The following is a 17,804-nucleotide window of genomic DNA, read 5'->3' on the forward strand; positions in this document are numbered from 1 at the left end:
ATGGTCTGGGGCTGTTTTGCATGGTTCAGACTAGGCCCCTTACTTCCAGTTAAGGGAAATCTTAACACTGCAGCATGAAATTACACTTTCGACAATTCTGTGCTTCCAACTTTGTGGCAACAGTTTGTGGAAGGCCCTTTCCTGTTTCAGCATGACATTGCCCCCATGAACAAAGTGAGGTCCATACAAAAATGGTTTGTTGAGATCAGTGTGGAAGAACTTGACTGGCCTGCACATAGCCCTGAACTCAACCCCATCGAACACCTTTGGGATATATTGGCACGCCAACTGCAAACCAGGTCTAACCAGGCCTCTTGTGGCTGAATGGAAGCAAGTCCCCACAGCAATGTTCCAACATCTAGTGGAAAGCGTTCCCAGAAGATTGGAGGCTGTTATGGCAGGAAAGGGGGAGACCAACTCCATATTAATACCCATGTTTTTGGAATGAGATGTTTGATAAGCAGGTGTCCACATACTTTTGGTCGTGTATGAAGGGAGTTGTGTATTTGCATATGTCTGTATTTGAGAAATAAAGTGTCAATATGTTCAACGTTTAATATACACTGCTCAAAAAAATAAAGGGAACACTTAAACAACACAATGTAACTCCAAGTCAATCACACTTCTGTGAAATCAAACTGTCCACTTAGGAAGCAACACTGATTGACAATACATTTCACATGCTGTTGTGCAAATGGAATAGACAACAGGTGGAAATTATAGGCAATTAGCAAGACACCCCCAATAAAGGAGTGGTTCGGCAGGTGGGGACCACAGACCACTTCTCAGTTCCTATGCTTCCTGGCTGATGTTTTGGTCACTTTTGAATGCTGGCGGTGCTTTCACTCTAGTGGTAGCATGAGACGGAGTCTACAACAACCCACACAAGTGGCTCAGGTAGTGCAGCTCATCCAGGATGGCACATCAATGCGAGCTGTGGCAAGAAGGTTTGCTGTGTCTGTCAGCGTAGTGTCCAGAGCATGGAGGTGCTACCAGGAGACAGGCCAGTACATCAGGAGATGTGGAGGAGGCCATAGGAGGGCAACAACCCAGCAGCAGGACCGCTACCTCCGCCTTTGTGCAAGGAGGAGCAGGAAGAGCACTGCCAGAGCGCTGCAAAATGACCTCCAGCAGGCCACAAATGTGCATGTGTCTGCTCAAACGGTCAGAAACAGACTCCATGAGGGTGGTATGAGGGCCCGACGTCCACAGGTGGGGGTTGTGCTTACAGCCCAACACCGTGCAGGACGTTTGGCATTTGCCAGAGAACACCAAGATTGGCAAATTCGCCACTAGCGCCCTGTGCTCTTCACAGATGAAAGCAGGTTCACACTGAGCACATGTGACAGATGTGACAGAGTCTGGAGACGCCATGGAGAACGTTCTGCTGCCTGCAACATCCTCCAGCATGACCGGTTTGGCGGTGGGTCAGTCATGGTGTGGGGTGGCATTTCTTTGGGGGGCCGCACAGCCCTCCATGTGCTCGCCAGAGGTATCCTGACTGCTATTAGGTACCGAGATGAGATCCTCAGACCCCTTGTGAGACCATATACTGGTGCGGTTGGCCCTGGGTTCCTCCTAATGCAAGACAATGCTAGACCTCATGTGGCTGGAGTGTGTCAGCAGTTCCTGCAAGAGGAAGGCATTGATGCTATGGACTGGCCCGCCCGTTCCCCAGACCTGAATCCAATTGAGCACATCTGGGACATCATGTCTCGCTCCATCCACCAACGCCACGTTGCACCACAGACTGTCCAGGAGTTGGCGGATGCTTTAGTCCAGGTCTGGGAGGAGATCCCTCAGGAGACCATCCGCCAACTCATCAGGAGCATGCCCAGGCATTGTAGGGAGGTCATACAGGCACGTGGAGGCCAAACACACTACTGAGCCTCATTTTGACTTGTTTTAAGGACGTTACATCAAAGTTGGATCAGCCTGTAGTGTGGTTTTCCACTTTAATTTTGAGTGTGACTCCAAATCCAGACCTCCATGGGTTGATAAATTGGATTTCCATTGATTCTTTTTGTGTGATTTTGTTGTCAGCACATTCAACTATGTAAAGAAAAAAGTATTTAATAAGATTATTTCATTCATTCAGATCTAGGATGTGTTATTTTAGTGTTCCCTTTATTTTTTGGAGCAGTATACATTACATGACATCTAAACCACACAAGTATAAGTTATGTATTCACAGGACCTGAGTTCGAGAACCTGGAGTATCCCTTTTGTTTATTTGATCGCCCCCAAGAAATCGGCCAAAGCTTCAGGTTAGAGGGTTGTTCCACGAAATGAGTTCCCTTCGCGTGCCTTTGATAGTTTAAGTAGAAATTGTGTCTGTTATATTACAGTGTTTTACAATCGCTAGAACCCATTTCTCAATACTTCAAAACTTTCAAAACTCTTCACACAGTTCTCCTAACCAACTTTCAGCTTGGCACAGCAGTTCATTTCACACCCAAAATGCACTAAAACTACCAAAACACTTCATACGTCTCAAATCAACTCATTCTTCCATAATACTAACAAAGTAGTCACCCAACAAGCCCACTTTGTCACTCATAAAACAACGACCTAAAAACACTAACAACAGGTAGCACTACACAATGTTTTCTTTTGTAACTTTTCTTTACAAAACAAGAATGACACCTCTACTCTTTACAATTCATTGCAGTATATGTTACAGGAATGAATGAGACATGATGCAATATGCTTAATATGTTTTATGTCATTTTTTGGCATTGCGTGATTCCAAAATCAAGAATTTGTATATACACCATCCACCAATACAGATACAGTAGCAATGCTAGTCAACCCTGTCTTCTACATTTGGACACAGGTTCTCATCCACATCACATCTTATGTCATCTTGGGCAATACACCTAGGAAATAATATTTTGGCATGCCTAGTCCATCCCTGGCAATCTTCTGCAGATATGTTCAGGCATCCAGCATTCATTGCGTCCAGGAGGGACATTTGATCATGTGGATGGTGGTCATAAACCTTCCACCTCCATGAGGAAAATAATTCCTCTATGGGGTTGAGGAATGGAAAGTAAGGTGGGAGGAAAAGTGACACCATCCTGGGATGGGCTACAAACCACTCTGACTGCACGGGAGTGGTGAAATGCCACATTGTCCCATACAATTACAAACGTTGTCCGATTTCACCTCACTGCAACCCTTTCCTGACCTGGCACAACCCTTCCATAGAGGTCATCCAGGAATGAAATGAGACGCTCGGTGTTGTATGGCCCAATTAGTGGTTTGTGTAACAGCAATCCATCAGAGGATACTGCTGCACACATTGTGATGTTGGCACCCCTCTGGCCCGGGACATCCACTGTGGCTCCTTTTCACATCCCATTCCTTCCTCATCCCCGTGTTTTGGCCAAGTTGAAACCAGCCTCATCCACAAATATGTATATGTGGCGTGTTTGCCTGGCTTCAATCTCTATGCCGCTCTAAAATAAGGCAACATATGGCAAAATAAGAGTTAGGCTATTACGGTAGTTTACATTATACCTAAAAACATGCCATTGTGTCCCTCTGCCCTGCTTGGTTAGGTTCAAAACCAGTTCTGTATTTTATAGTCGTCTTACCTGGACATATTGGTTCCCGAGTTGCTCGACTCTCTCAGAGTTCCTCTCAAAGGTGACAGTGTACACCTGCTTCATCCTGACTTGATGTTGTTTCAGGACTCTAGAAATAGTTATGCTTACATTGTGAATATTTCTAAATGTAATGTCTGCCAACACTCTGTCCTGAATCTCTATGAGTTTTATGCCATTGTTTATGATGACCATATCAACGATTGATTCCTGCACAGCAGTGAGAATCCTACCTATCCCGCCTATGGGAGGTACCTGTTGGATCCTACACAGAAATACAAAAACAATTACACACAAGTGGGTTTGGAGGCTTTGCTCAATTTACTTCTGTAATGTGCAGTTCAGTCAGATGCCCTTGCAGAATGCACATCTTATCTGTTGTTTTGCTGGAAATTTCTCTCAATAAATGCTACTGTTGAGCATTGATGATTTGTCTGCACTCTCAGACTAGCCACTCTCATTGATAGACCATGATTTATTACAGGATCAATTATAGTAGCCCTAATCTCATCTGAGACTACAGCTTTTGATCTTCCTCTGTCTTCTTCCACCACGCATACGTCCTCCTCTCCCTCTCCCAGCCACTCTTCTTCCTCTGTCAGCCACTTCTCTATCTCTGGCTGGGTCCATGTTTACATTACAGTACAGCATTATTCCTAAAATGTCCCCTTTTGTATAGATGGTAATGAAATTGAAAGACTAACACTTGGGCAGGTGTTCAGTTACAATGGGAATCAGCTGTGGTTGGTCTAATTGTTTTTATTGTATTTCATTTTTTAGATATGGAATATATTTCAATACGGTATTGATGTAGAAATGTAGCAAATTGCTGTCTTATTCAGTTTTGTGTTATGTTAGGTTTTGAACTTAAGTTTAACAGTTTTGAAATGAGTATGTAAACATGTGCAAATTGGCCTGTAGGTACATAGAGTTTTGGTGGTGGTTGTGTCTGAGAAAATAATTCATGAAATTGGACAGATGTAGTCATTGAATGCCTTTTGTGCCAAAGCAATGAAAAATGATCCACAGTTTAGCCCACATAGACTGCTGTTGTGTTCACTGTGTGAAGAGTTTTGAAAAAGTGACCTAAGTATTGAGAAATAAGTCCTAGCAATTGTAAAAAACTGTAAATTAAGTGCCTTTTAATATAGACCACATGGAAATTCTATAAATATGATTTTTAATATGAATAAAGACTTGCTGAAGTGCCAAACATGCAGCATTTTGACATGTCCCTTTGTGCACTCTATGTGACTTCTCTGTGAATTATAACACCAAAATATACGTTTTCACCATTGTAAAGCCCCAGTTTTTAGTGATTCATTTTAAAGTAAAAAAAACAACAACCTGTCCCTCATTTTAAGGTGAACCCTGTTACATGAACTAAACTCTCGTTTTAATATGGGGAAGCTATTCCTTTTTCAAAAGGAACATTAAACAGGCTAGAAAGTTATACAGTTACATTTTGGGGGGGAAGCTTGCATTCAATTGCCCCTCCCTGTTTGCACACAACAAGCTTCAATTCCCCCTGTCACGAGGGGATGTATGGCTGATTTAAGATACTTATTTGGCACTAAATAGGCACTTCCTATTGTAATTTCTTTCATTTTAATTTCACCCATGTGTATTTTATTAAGTTGAACGACCCTATACAGAGTTTTAAAAAAAAGGGGCACCACGTGGACATGGGTGAATGTTGAGTATGTTCACTTTGCACCCTACATTCATGGATTACAAGACACATGCTTGATTGATTCAAAGTGTATAGGATAGGGTTGCCCCGAACTGAAATATACTGGCTTGGATATTTTCTTTTCACATTGTTCACGCTTTCCAGCAGCTATGGTGGACGTATAACCAGGGCAGCCCAGCATAGCTCGGGCTTTCCAGCAGCTATGGTGGACGTATAACCAGGGCAGCCCAGCATAGCTCGGGCTTTCCAGCAGCTATGGTGGACGTATAACCAGGGCAGCCCAGCATAGCTCGGGCTTTCCAGCAGCTATGGTGGACGTATAACCAGGGCAGCCCAGCATAGCTCGGGCTTTCCAGCAGCTATGGTGGACGTATAACCAGGGCAGCCCAGCATAGCTCGGGCTTGGCTCAGGTTGCACAACTGATCTACACATATTGGACTTAATGGTTGCGATTCAACAGATATTTTTGCGCTACAACCGAGGGTTTGTCTGCACAACAACTTTAACTCAATCATTGTGTCTCCAAAACAGCTGTGTAAACATTTTTGTAAAGACAAACTCTGTATCACAACTGTTGTGTCAAATGTGTTGTACAAACTGTGTGTACAGGGCCATACATAGTGTAAAACAGAATTCAAAGTACAGGTGATCAATGCAGGTTTGTGCCAGACAATAAAAGACACTACCAGGCCAGTTTGATTCACACCTTTCCTTAATATATCTTTATTGCTTTTATTTTTTCGACACAGAACAGCTTACATTTCTGATTCTGAAGCGCTGTAATACCAGGAGGGAGGGGGGCAGTGTAGCTAACGTTAAAGGTTCTGATCCAGGCCCATTTATGAGGTGAGTTCTGGTGTAGCCGTAGCAGCAACACAAAGTTCCCTTCCACGAAAGGTCAGAACGTCAGACAGTGACACAGCCACTTTCATTGGTTTTTACAGTCACGATTTGATTTCCTCTTCAAATGAGAGGTTGAAACGAGAGGTGACTGCAATTTGAGGGAGGGGGTAAAAATGTATAATCAATCAAAAGCAGACAAAAAATAATAATGGGTATAGTATTAAAAAAAGAATCCTGCTGACAGCACGCTCTCAACCACGAGGATTTTTTGCACAAGTTCATTTTCTCTGTTCTGCTGATTGCAGTTCACAGTCAAGTGCTAAATGTAGTGATTGACAGTTTTAATCGTAAAAAAAGAACTTGTAAGAACTTCTTGCAACTCAGGAAAATGAAGAATTGAATATGCATTTTATAAAGACCCTGAGAGCGAGATGGAGAGAAAAATTAAATCATCCATAATTGAACAAATTAGGGTTACATGCAAAACAAGCCAGAAACTCACCCATTATCTGAAACACAATGAATTTCACAGTTTTATACATATTTATATATCTGATAAAAAGAAAAAAACTTAGCCAAACTAAAAATAATAAATGAAACAAAAATAGACCCACACAGTCTATAAACAAATACAAAGGTCTACATAAAGCTTTCAAATCAATAGTGATTATTGCTAATAGAAGTCCCGGGCCGATGCTGGGCGACCATTTTGTGGATTTGAATCCGGTATTCTCTGCAGCATCAATGTGGTAATAATACATGGCTTCTCCTCAAGTCACATCTATTTCACCCCTCACCGGATTTCCAAATAAATACAATAAAAACAGTCCATGTGCATTCTCATGGGACTCATAATCATACACCCACACAGGGTCAAAGGTATAAATGAGATAAGCTGAGTGAGTCCCTTAACACAGTGTTTTTTTACAACGCAATTTCATTTAGCATTCTATTCTGACAATACTTTCCCAGTGCCTGAGAGCAGGATTGGGATGGGGGAGATACTGTGGTACGGCCACTAGAGGGCAGACTTCTTTCTGGATGGAGTACTTGCCTCGCCACCTGTCAATGCGCCGCGCCGCACCCCTCCTCTTCCCTCCACTTAATACTCTGTGTTACGTTCAAGTTCCAAACACAGCTCAGAAATTCACTTCAGTTCATTCTCTCTGATTGCTTAGCTGTTTATTGTCGTAGTAGGTTTGTTTGTAATTTGTTAGTGCCATATGGGCAGTTGCCTGGCAGAGGCTGACTAGTCCAGTGCTCTCTGCTCTTGGTCCGTCAGCCTCCAGCCAGCCGATGCTGCCTGCGTCTTACCGCGCCATGAGGTTTGATTTGTTTGCTTCTGAGTTTTTTTTAAATATAAAATGAGAAGAAAAGGAGAAAAAACACATACATTTAGACAAAATTCAACCCCGCAAGGTGACATGATTGACATTTGAGTCCCACCTCGGAAAAGATGCTCTTGAGGGTGGAAGGGGGGGCGAGTGGCGTGGTGGAAGGTGGCTGCCTGAATGGGAGGCAGCAGGGCTACAAAAGTTCAAGTAGACAAAACAGAGTAGTGTTCCACCTAGAGCACGAGGTGAGGTTCTGCATCAAAATAACCCAGCAGAACTACAAGTAGGCCTTTAAGAACACAGTGACGGTTGGTTTTGGAAGACGTCTAAAGTAGCGGCAAGGAAATGAGTTGCCACTAAGGGGGAGGTGGACAACACAAGCCGGACACACTGGTGGTAGTACAGACACAGTACAAGTTTCTAGGAACACTAGAAAGTGACAGTGAGAGATATGGGGGGGTACACATATCAAGCCCTTTTGTTCTGGAAAAGTACATTTCCTCAAACACCTTATATCCCCCAACCTCTCCTGAACGAATAACACACACACACACACACACACACACACACACACACACACACACAACCACACAATACTCCCACATGCAACATGGTCAACGCACATGAAATTAAATGAGAATGATTCAGGGAAAAAACACACGTTTCAGGCAAATATTGCCCATATCATGGCAAGATAAAGAGAGCCTAGGGGAACGCAAAAGCATAGATCTCAGATATGGTTCGCTATCCATTGTTAGGTCTGTTTTCTTTGATTTGCCTCGTAACACCAAATCATGTCACAGTTCATTCATGTATTCTCAATACAAACAGAGACTATAGATGATGGTTATCAGGGATAAGGGGTCATGAGAGAGAGAGTAAATCAAGTTGAAGGGGAGAGAACGACAGTCTTTTTTCAGGACACCTTTGTGACAGCCTGACGAGTATCTGCTATAGCTGTGTTTCCAGTTACATAAGTGACTTTATCCCCACTGCTGGTGAACTTACTCAAGTCTTTTCTCAGTCTCAGCATTGTTTTTAAGGTACGACTGTGGTTTAAATATACAATAACAGTTATTTTTGTCTGTCACACACTTGATCATTTAATATAAATCGGTCATGGTAAATTTGATTTCATTTATTGCTTATTCAAAGTTCATCTCATAGAATCCAAAAACAATTATGTAATCATCATAAAACGCTATAAAAAATTAGATCCTCCGTAGATAAATGTAGATAAAGATATAGCAAAAAAACTAACAAAATAGAAGTAGTAAGGCACTTAGAAACAAGGTGTTTCTTCTTGATTTCATCGTCTTGCATTCTTTAGGAGTACTTCTATCTTATGGCACTGCGGCACATACAGCGGTCCACTGCATAAAGAGAACCAGAGACTGGGGGTAGGAAGGAGGGTGCCTCCCTCACTCAACGCCCACCAAGGGAGCCTCGCCAGCGGGAAGGATGTGCTCCAGGGAAGGCTTGGTGTGGATCTCCAGTAGGCCTTGGATGAAGCCTTCCGAGGGGCCATCGGGGTCTTTCTCTGGGGTAGTGGGCTGTGGGGCTGGGGACTCTGTGGAAGATTCTTTGGGGGTTTCTGTTGGTGTTTGAGTGGCTGCATTGCCATCTGTTTCTCTAGCCATTTCAGAGGCTGATACCTCAGCGTCTAGTTCTACAGCTGTTTCAGAGGGTCCGTCTGAGGTTTGTTCTACAGACGGGTCAGGAACAGATTCAGAGAATACTTCCGAGACTGCTTCCATGACTGGCTCAACGAGTGGCTCAGCTATGGCCTCTGTAGCTGACTCTGACTGGGCTGGTTCAGTGGTGGACAGGGACTGGGCCAGAGATGTGGGGCCTGGCAGAGGGGCCTCTTTCCCAGTTTCCTCGCCTCCCTCCTCCCTGGCCCCTCCGGTGCCTTCACTCTCGTTTTCTGAAGGGGGGCAGGTGCTGGTGGGGGTGCACTCTCCCTCCTCACTAGCTGAGTCTCCGGCCGGGGCTTCTGCCCCATTGGCATCAGCTCCATCTGCCCCCTCGCTGCCCCGCGGCTTCAGGTGGATCCGCTGGTGCCTCACCAGGCTGTGCTTCAGGGTGAAGGTGCGCTCGCACGTCTGGCACTTGTAGGGCCTCTCACCTGAAGAAAAATATAAACATGTACATAATTATTTACAGCAGAACAGGGTCAGGTAAAACATATCTTTAAAAGAAGGTAAGGCCCCCCACTTTTTTTATTTTATTTTTACCCCCTTTTCCTCCCCAATTTCTATCTTGTCTCATCGCTGCAACTCCCCAACGGGCTCGAGAGGCTAATGTCAAGTCAGGAGAAACATGACCTGCCAAACCGCGCTTCTTAACACTCGCCCGCTTAACCTGGAAGCCAGCCGCACCAATGTGTCGGACGAAACACTTTTCAACTGACGACCGAGGTCAGCCTGCAGGTGCCCGGCCCGCCACAAGGAGTCGCTAGAGGACGATGAGCCAAGTAAAGCCCCCCCGGCAAAACCCTCCCCAACCGGGACGAAGCTGGGGTAATTATGCACCGCCCTATGGGACTCTCGATCACAGCCGGTTGTGATACAGCCTGGGATTGAACCCAGGTCTGTAGTGATGCCTCTAGCACTGCAACGCAATGCGTTAGACCGTTGCGCCACTCCCCCCCCGACTTTTAAAACCAAAGTTGCCCCCTGGTATCAACTAGTACCTGTGTGCGAACGCATGTGTCTTGTCAGATCCTGCAGTGACCAGAAGCGTTTGCTGCACACGTTACAGATCTTCTTCCTCTTGTCCGCCTTGCTCCCCGACCCTCTGCCTGCCTCTCCTTCATTCTTTGGTTCTGCTGCCCCCTCCTCGTCACTTCTCTCCTCCTTCTTCTCCTCCTCCTCCTCTGAACCACTGTCCATCACGCTGCCCACTCCCTCGCTTTCCGGAGCCTCCTTCTCTCCCTCTCCCTCCTCCTGATCCTCCTCCTCGGCGGTGGTTGTAGTAGTGTTGGGGAGATCCTCTGGGGCAGGCCCAGTCTCCTCTGTTCCACAAGCCTCTTCGGGGGGTGCAGTCTCACACAAGTGCGCCTTCTCGTGGCGAGCCAGGGTGGCGGCATAACGGAAGTTTTTCTTGCAGCTCTTGCAGGTGTACTTGGAGGGCTCTTGGTCCTGCTGCTGGGCGGCCGTCACTCTATCTGGCTCGGCCACCGCCACCACCTTATCTCCAACCAGGGAGGTCTGGGGCTGCTGGCCTTCTGACGAGAACTTGAAGTCGATGAGCTTGCTGGCGAAGTTGAGATCCAAGCTCTTGTTGCTCTGCGAATCGTCGTTTTCGTCATTTTCAATGTTGTTGTTGGGTTGCGGTTCCATCTCCCTTAGCAGCAGCTCAGCAGTGTCTGGTGTTTGGTCTGCGCTGGGCGACTCGGATGCAGAGCTTTTCTGATCGGGGTCCATGCTGCTCAGGTCCAGAGCCTCTCCTGCAGTCTGCTCATTCTCAGAACTCTCTGGAACACACACACAAAATTAACCGCCAAATTACAGATAGATAGGTACAGAATGGTAACCTATAGATCAGACCGTACATTACAGTGCAATACAGTACATTACAGTACAGTTTGTTACCTGCGCTGTCGTGTGAACCCTCGTCGCCATCCTTGTTCTTGGACATTTGGCCGTTGCGCCGCAGCGAACGGTTGGTGACGCCATGCTTGCGCAGCAGGTGCCGCTCACAGTTGGACTTGGTGGAGAAGAAGGCGTCACATTTGGGACAGGGGAAGGGCTTCTGACCTGTAGCCGACAGCACATTAGAAAAGACTGAACGTCACATTAGAAGTATTAGGGACATGTTGTGGACCCACAGGAAGTTGTAAATATGCTAAATGCAAGCAGTTAGACCCTTTAGAAAACCTGTCAAATTAAGAACCATCTTGTAATTGTTGTATAAGATACATTTTTCTACATTACTTAACAGTATCTTTCAGGTATCATTGCATTGTTTCAACCAGGCTATTTATGCAGTATTTCAACATTACTGTGTGTTGGATATTTAGGGAGTTATCCCATCTGTGTCTGTTTCCATATGGCTTACCAGTGTGTGTGAGCATGTGCCTCTGCAGGGAGCTGGCCCAGGGGAAGACCCGGGGGCAGAAGGGACAGGTCATCTTCTGCACTGAGTTGGAATAGGCATTCTTCTTTCCTCCTTTGGACTGGGGCGGCACAGACTGAGGAGGCGACTCTTTCTCCTCTCCCGGGCTCTGTCTCCCCTCGTCCCTCCTTCCAAGCTCCACTGCACCCGTCCGTAGGTAGGTGCTGAACTTGTTAGCGTCGGTGGTGGCTAGCATCTTCTCCACGCTGGCAAACTCCCCACTGGACTCCAGGTCCATGCCGCTGTCTGTGTTCTGGTCGGGCGTGGGCACACGGGCAGGTGCCATAGTCTTGGCCTGGCTCGGTGGCTTCTTCCTAGTGCGTTTTCTGGACGAGCCCTCTAGGGGGAGTTCTTCCATCGAGGCTTCAGAGCTGTTGTCGCCCCCAACTAAACGCTCCGGTTCTGTCTGGAGGCCATTGACGCCGGCGCCAGCCTTGTTATCCGGCGTGGGCTCCCTCTTGAGCAAATCTGGAGCCGTTGAGACGGAGGAGATGATCTGAGCGATGGAAGCCAGAGGGGGATGCTCTTTCAGGGAGGAGGAAGAAGAGGTCGGTTTGGGCAGCAGGGGCTTAAGACGGAGCGCCCGGCCTGTGGCAGTAGGGGTACTAATGAGAAGCGGGGAGATGGTCACTGGGGGGAGCTGGTAAGAGCCAGACTGGGGGGGTTTCAGATTCTCCTCATAGCTCTTGTCCAGCTGAAGGGCTGAGGGGAGGTGGTCCAGTACGCTGGGGAAGGGCAGCTCCTTTTTGATCTCTCGGCGCTCCACGCTCACTGGGTCAACAGCGGTAGCGTCTCTCTTCAGCCTCTTGTTGGGGTTCTTGGGGATGGACAGGTCAATAGGTTCCATGGAGCAGTCGTAGGCTACCAGGCTGACCGTCTCCAGTTTGATCCCAGGAGAACCGGCTAGGCTCCCTGAACCGCTGCTGGTCCCACCCCCCCCGCGGCTCTTGTTGGAGAAGTCCAATGGCTGATCCAAGTCACCAGAGGAGGAGTAGATGCTGAGATCCTCCACCTTGACCGGCTGCACAGTGGCACTGGGGGTGGGCGTAAGACCGTTGAGAGCCAGAGGGCTGCTGGAGCTGGCCCTGGAGGTGGTGGCTGTGATGGCGGGGAGAAGGGTGGCAATGTGATCCTCGATCTCCCGCTCCTGCACCTCGGGGTGCTGCTTGAGCATGTGGTGGATGCAGTTCCTCTTTGCCAGGAAAGCCGCCCCACACCGCCGGCACTCAAAGGGCTTGCGCTGGCAGCCGTTGTGGGTGCGTAGGTGGATCTGGAGAGCCCGGTAGCTCTTTAGATCCTCACCACAGAAACGGCAGGCGGTGTCGCCGGCGGAGGCCAGCTCCAAGGGATCCTGGGTGGTGGTCGACGAGACATACTTGATGTTCTTCTCGATCTCTTTCCTTGTGCTCTTCATGTGCTTCTTGCGCAGGTGGCGCTCGCAGTTGGCCTTGACGGTGAAAGGGTAGTGGCAGACGCGGCAAACGTAGGGGCGCTCGCCGCTGTGCGTGCGCAGGTGGCGGATAAGGGTGGCCTTGTCGGGCGCCACGTAGTCGCAGATGTTGCACTGGTGCGGCAGGATGCCCAGGTGGAAGCGCATGTGCGCCTGCAGCACCCCGGAATAAACAAACACCTGATCGCAGAAGCGGCAGGGGTAGGAGGCCTTGACGCCGCCGCGGTTGGAACTCCCTGCCCCCTTCTTCCCTCCGGTCGCATGGCCCTCCTCTTGTTTGATTTGCAGCTCTGTCGAGTCGTTGGGCATGTGGGCGTCGCCCATGCAGTCCGCCTCCATCTGCATCTTCTCCAGGGAGGCTTGGCTGCCCGAGGAAGAGGAGGACGATGACGAAGACTCTTGGGGCATATTGAGCAGCTGGCTGGCCGGCGGGGGCAGGCTGGGGCTGATGCAGCCCAGGGAGGCCTGCTGGGTGCTCTGGAGCGGCGGCAGCATGGAGGCAGCCAGGCTGGAGCGTGGTGCCACCATGGGCTTTGGCTTCAGTGGGGGCATGGGCTTGCAGCCGGCCGCCTGGCTCTGGCCGGACACTCCCCAGTGGGGAGCCTTGGCCAGAGATGGCAGGAGGCCCATCTGACCGGGGGCGGTCGAGGCCACCTTCAGGATCTGCTGAATGTCAGCCAGCTCCATCAGGCCAGCCTCGCCACACACAGGCTTGACTGCAGCACCACCACCTGGGTGGAAGAGGAAGCCTGTGGGGAAGGGCTGCAGGGAGAGCAGGCTGAGGGCCTCCCTCTGGGACAGGCCCTGCAGGGACGAGGCCGCCACCAAGCCCAGGCCGCCGAGGGATCCCGCAGCCGCGGAATCCGCCTCCTGGGGCAGGGTGGAGGCCAGAGGCTCCACCTGGATGACCCGGATGCTGTCCAGCTGGGCTTGCCGGACCTCATCCTCCGAAGGCTGAAGCTTGACCTGGGAGATGTGCTGCAGACCCAGGGTCTCCAGGAAGCTGGCCTGCTGAGGGGCCGGGGTTGCTGGCTTCTCCTGGGCCGCGGGGGGCTCCTGGGCGCCCCCTGTGGGTGACGGCTGCTGCTGATGAATGGTGGTCTTGTGCAGGACCAGGGCCGAGAGCAAGGGGAATCCTTTGTCGCAGGCTTCACACACGAAGCGGTGGAACTTGCTGGTGCACCGGCGGAGGTTGGTCTCACACCAGACCTGTTGGAGAGACAGACAGGGGGTTAGAGTGTGGAAGAGCAGACTGAGATCTCCTGTGATAGATGACCAACATATCACCAGTATCAGTTTCATAATCATTAATAATGTGTGGTATCAGTATCAGTAGCATTGTGAGCATTAGCAACATTATTTTGTCCATCACTTCTCCTCTGACCTGGGCGATGTGGGGAAACTTGTGGCAGGAGAAGTCAATGAAGGCCAGGTCGTTGAAGCCAGAGGGGATGGAGGGGTTGTTTTGGATGAAGGGCCGTCCGCCGGGGTCTACGGGCAGCTGCTTGTGAATTCCAGCGTTGTGCCGCAGCAGGCCACGGTGGGTCCGGAAGGAGAGGCAGCACAGGTCACACCTAGAGACAAGACATAGAAAGATGATATATTTAAGCAATAAGGCACGGGGGGGTGTGGTATATGCCCAAAATACCACGGCTAAGGGCTGTTCTTATGCATGATGCAACGCGGAGTGCCTGGATACAGGCCTTAGCCATGGTATATTGGCCATATACCACAAACCCCTGAGGTGCCTTATTGCTATTATAAACTGGTTACCAACGTAATTAGAGCAGTAAAAATACATGTTTTGTCATACCTGTGGTATACGGGCTGATATACCACGGCTGTCAGCCAAATCAGCATTCAGGGCTCGAACCACCCAGTTTATAAAAGATGATATATAATATAATATCTACTGTATTGTTGTTGTTTTTACTGTACTTTTACTATTGTAGTGCTGCGTTGTAGTCTGGTACAAGAAACACACTTTATAAATCAAATTGTTTGTGTGGATAACTCCCAGTGTGGCCTGTGGCAGTGCTGGCTCGGGCCTCGTTAGACGCTGAGAGACAGCTGCTCAGTGTCTCCCACGGCCAGCCCTCTTATCGGCCACCGTGTGGCGAGGTGTCCAAGGGGATTACACACAGCTTTATCAGGACGTGTATACCGACACACACACACACACACACACACACACACACACACACACACACAAACCTAAGGAAGGACCAAATGTGTCTGAGCGCCTCATGGCCCACCTTCATCCCTGCCTAGACTCACCCCCCCTCATCCCACTCACCCAACTCCCCTCCCCCATCCCACTCACCCAGCCCCCCCTCATCTCACTCACCCAGCCCCCCTCATCCCACTCACTCACCCCCTCATCCCACCCCCCTCATCCCACTCACCCACCCCCAGTGGCGTAAAGTACTTAAGTATAAATACTTTAAAGTACTACTTAAGTAATTTTGGGGGGTATCTGTACTAGAGGTCGACCGATTTTGATTTTTCAACGCCGATACCGATACCAATTATTGGAGGGCCAAAAAAAGCCGGTACCGATTAATGGGCAGATTTTTTTATGTATTTGTAATAATAACAATTACAACAATACTGAATGAACACTTATTTTAACTTAATATAATACATAAATACTATCAATTTAGCCTCAAATAAATAATGAAACATGTTCAATTTGGTTTAAATAATGCAAAAACAAAGTGTTGGAGAAGAAAGTAAAAGTGCAATATGTGCCATGTAAAAAAGCTAACGTTTAAGTTCCTTGCTCAGAACATGAGAACATATGAAAGCTGGTGGTTCCTTTTAACATGAGTCTTCAATATTCCCAGGTAAGAAGTTTTAGGTTGTAGTTATTATAGGAATTATAGGACTATTTCTCTCTATACAATTTGTATTTCATATACCTTTGACTATTGGATGTTCTTATAGGCACTTTAGTATTGCCAGTGTAACAGTATAGCTTCCGTCCCTCTCCTCGCTCCTACCTGGGCTCGAACCAGGAACACATCGACAACAGCCACCCTTGAAGCAGCGTTACCCATGTAGAGCAAGGGGAACAACTACTTTAAGTCTCAGAGCGAGTGACGTTTGAAATGCTATTAGCGCGCACCCGCTAACTAGCTAGCCATTTCACATCGGTTACACCAGCCTAATCTTGGGAGTTGACAGGCTTGAAGTCATAAACAGCGCAATGCATTGCGAAGAGCTGCTGGCAAAACGCACGAAAGTCCTGTTTCAATCAATGCTTATGAGCCTGCTGGTGCCTACCATCGCTCAGTCAGACTGCTCTATCAAATCATAGACTTAATTGTAATATAATAAACACATGGTCGAATCCGGAAACTATAATCTCGAAAACAAAACGTTTTTTTCTTTCAGTGAAATACGGAACCGGTTCGTATTTTATCTAACGGGTGGCATCCCTAAATCTAAATATTCCTGTTACATTGCACAACCTTCAATGGTATGTCATAATTACGTAAAATGCTGGCAAATTAGTTCGCAACGAGCCAGGCAATGAACACAAGAGCAGTGACACAATTTCATGTTAGCAGGCAATATTAACTAAATATGCAGGTTTAAAAATATATATACTTGTGTATTGATTTTAAAGAAAGGCATTGATGTTCACGGTTAGGTACATTGATGCAACGATTGTGCTTTTTTCGCAAATGCGCTTGTTAAATCATCACCCGTTTGTCGAAGTAGGCTGTGATTCGATGAGAAATTAACAGGCACTGCATCGATTATATGCAACGCAGGACACGTTAGATAAACTAGTAATATCATTAACCATGTGTAGTTAACTAGTGATTATGTTAAGATTGATAGTTTTTTATAAGATAAGTTTAATGCTAGCTAGCAACTTTCCTTGGCTTCTTGCTGCCCTCGCGTAACAGGTAGTCAGCCTGCCATGCAGGCTCCTCGTGGAGTGCAATGTAAGGCAGGTGGTTAGAGCGTTGGACTAGTAACCGGAAGGTTGCAAAAACGAATCCCCGAATCCCCCCTGAACAAGGCAGTTAACCTCCGTTCCTAGGCCGTCATTGAAAATAAGAATGTGTTCTTAATCTGACTTGCCTAGTTAAATAAAGGTGTAAAACATTCGGCAAATCGGTGGGCAAAAATCCCGATTACCGATTGTTATGAAAACTTGAAATCGGACCCATAATTAAATCGGCCATTCCGATTAAGCGGTCGACCTCTAATCTGTACTTTACTATTTATATTTTTGACTACATTTATTTCATTACATTCCATAAGAAAATATTGTACTTTTTACTCCATACATTTTCCTTGACACCCAAAAGTACTAGTTACATTTTGAATGCTTAGCAGGACAGGAAAATAGTCCAATTCATGCACTGATCAACCAAACATCCCTGGTCATCCCTACTGCCTCTGATCTGGAGGACTCACTAAACAGAGAACATCCCTGGTCATCCCCACTGCCTCTGATCTGGAAGACTCACTAAACAGAGAACCTCCCTGGTCATCCCCACTGCCTCTGATCTGGAGGACTCACTAAACAGAGAACATCCCTGGTCATCCCTACTGCCTCTGATCTGGAGGACTCACTAAACAGAGAACATCCCTGGTCATCCCTACTGCCTCTGATCTGGTGGACTCACTAAACAGAGAACATCCCTGGTCATCCATACTGCCTCTGATCTGGAGGACTCACTAAACAGAGAACATCCCTGGTCATCCCTACTGCCTCTGATCTGGTGGACTCACTAAA

At 47.6% G+C, this 17,804-nt stretch overlaps 1 protein-coding gene across 5 annotated transcripts in view; it reads right to left on the reverse strand.

Annotated features, from left to right (window-relative positions):
* Nucleotides 1-5,996: 5,996 nt before the first annotated feature.
* The window catches only part of LOC115150721 (ras-responsive element-binding protein 1), a 66,182-nt gene continuing 54,374 nt past the window's right edge, over nt 5,997-17,804 (reverse strand). For 4 of the 5 annotated variants that reach the window (XM_029694279.1, XM_029694299.1, XM_029694308.1 and 1 more), the window contains 5 exons: nt 14,433-14,622; nt 11,542-14,257; nt 11,076-11,267; nt 10,175-10,957; nt 5,997-9,607 (listed from right to left, as the gene is read on the reverse strand). In XM_029694279.1, the coding sequence (XP_029550139.1) occupies nt 8,901-9,607; nt 10,175-10,957; nt 11,076-11,267; nt 11,542-14,257; nt 14,433-14,622 (4,588 nt within the window). In that variant the 3' untranslated portion in view covers nt 5,997-8,900. The remainder of the gene's footprint in view (nt 9,608-10,174; nt 10,958-11,075; nt 11,268-11,541; nt 14,258-14,432; nt 14,623-17,804) is intronic. The other variant, XM_029694288.1, reaches the window with a different exon arrangement.

Source organism: Salmo trutta, chromosome 2, assembly GCF_901001165.1.
Source record: "Salmo trutta chromosome 2, fSalTru1.1, whole genome shotgun sequence".
In the NCBI taxonomy this organism is placed as follows: domain Eukaryota; kingdom Metazoa; phylum Chordata; class Actinopteri; order Salmoniformes; family Salmonidae; genus Salmo; species Salmo trutta.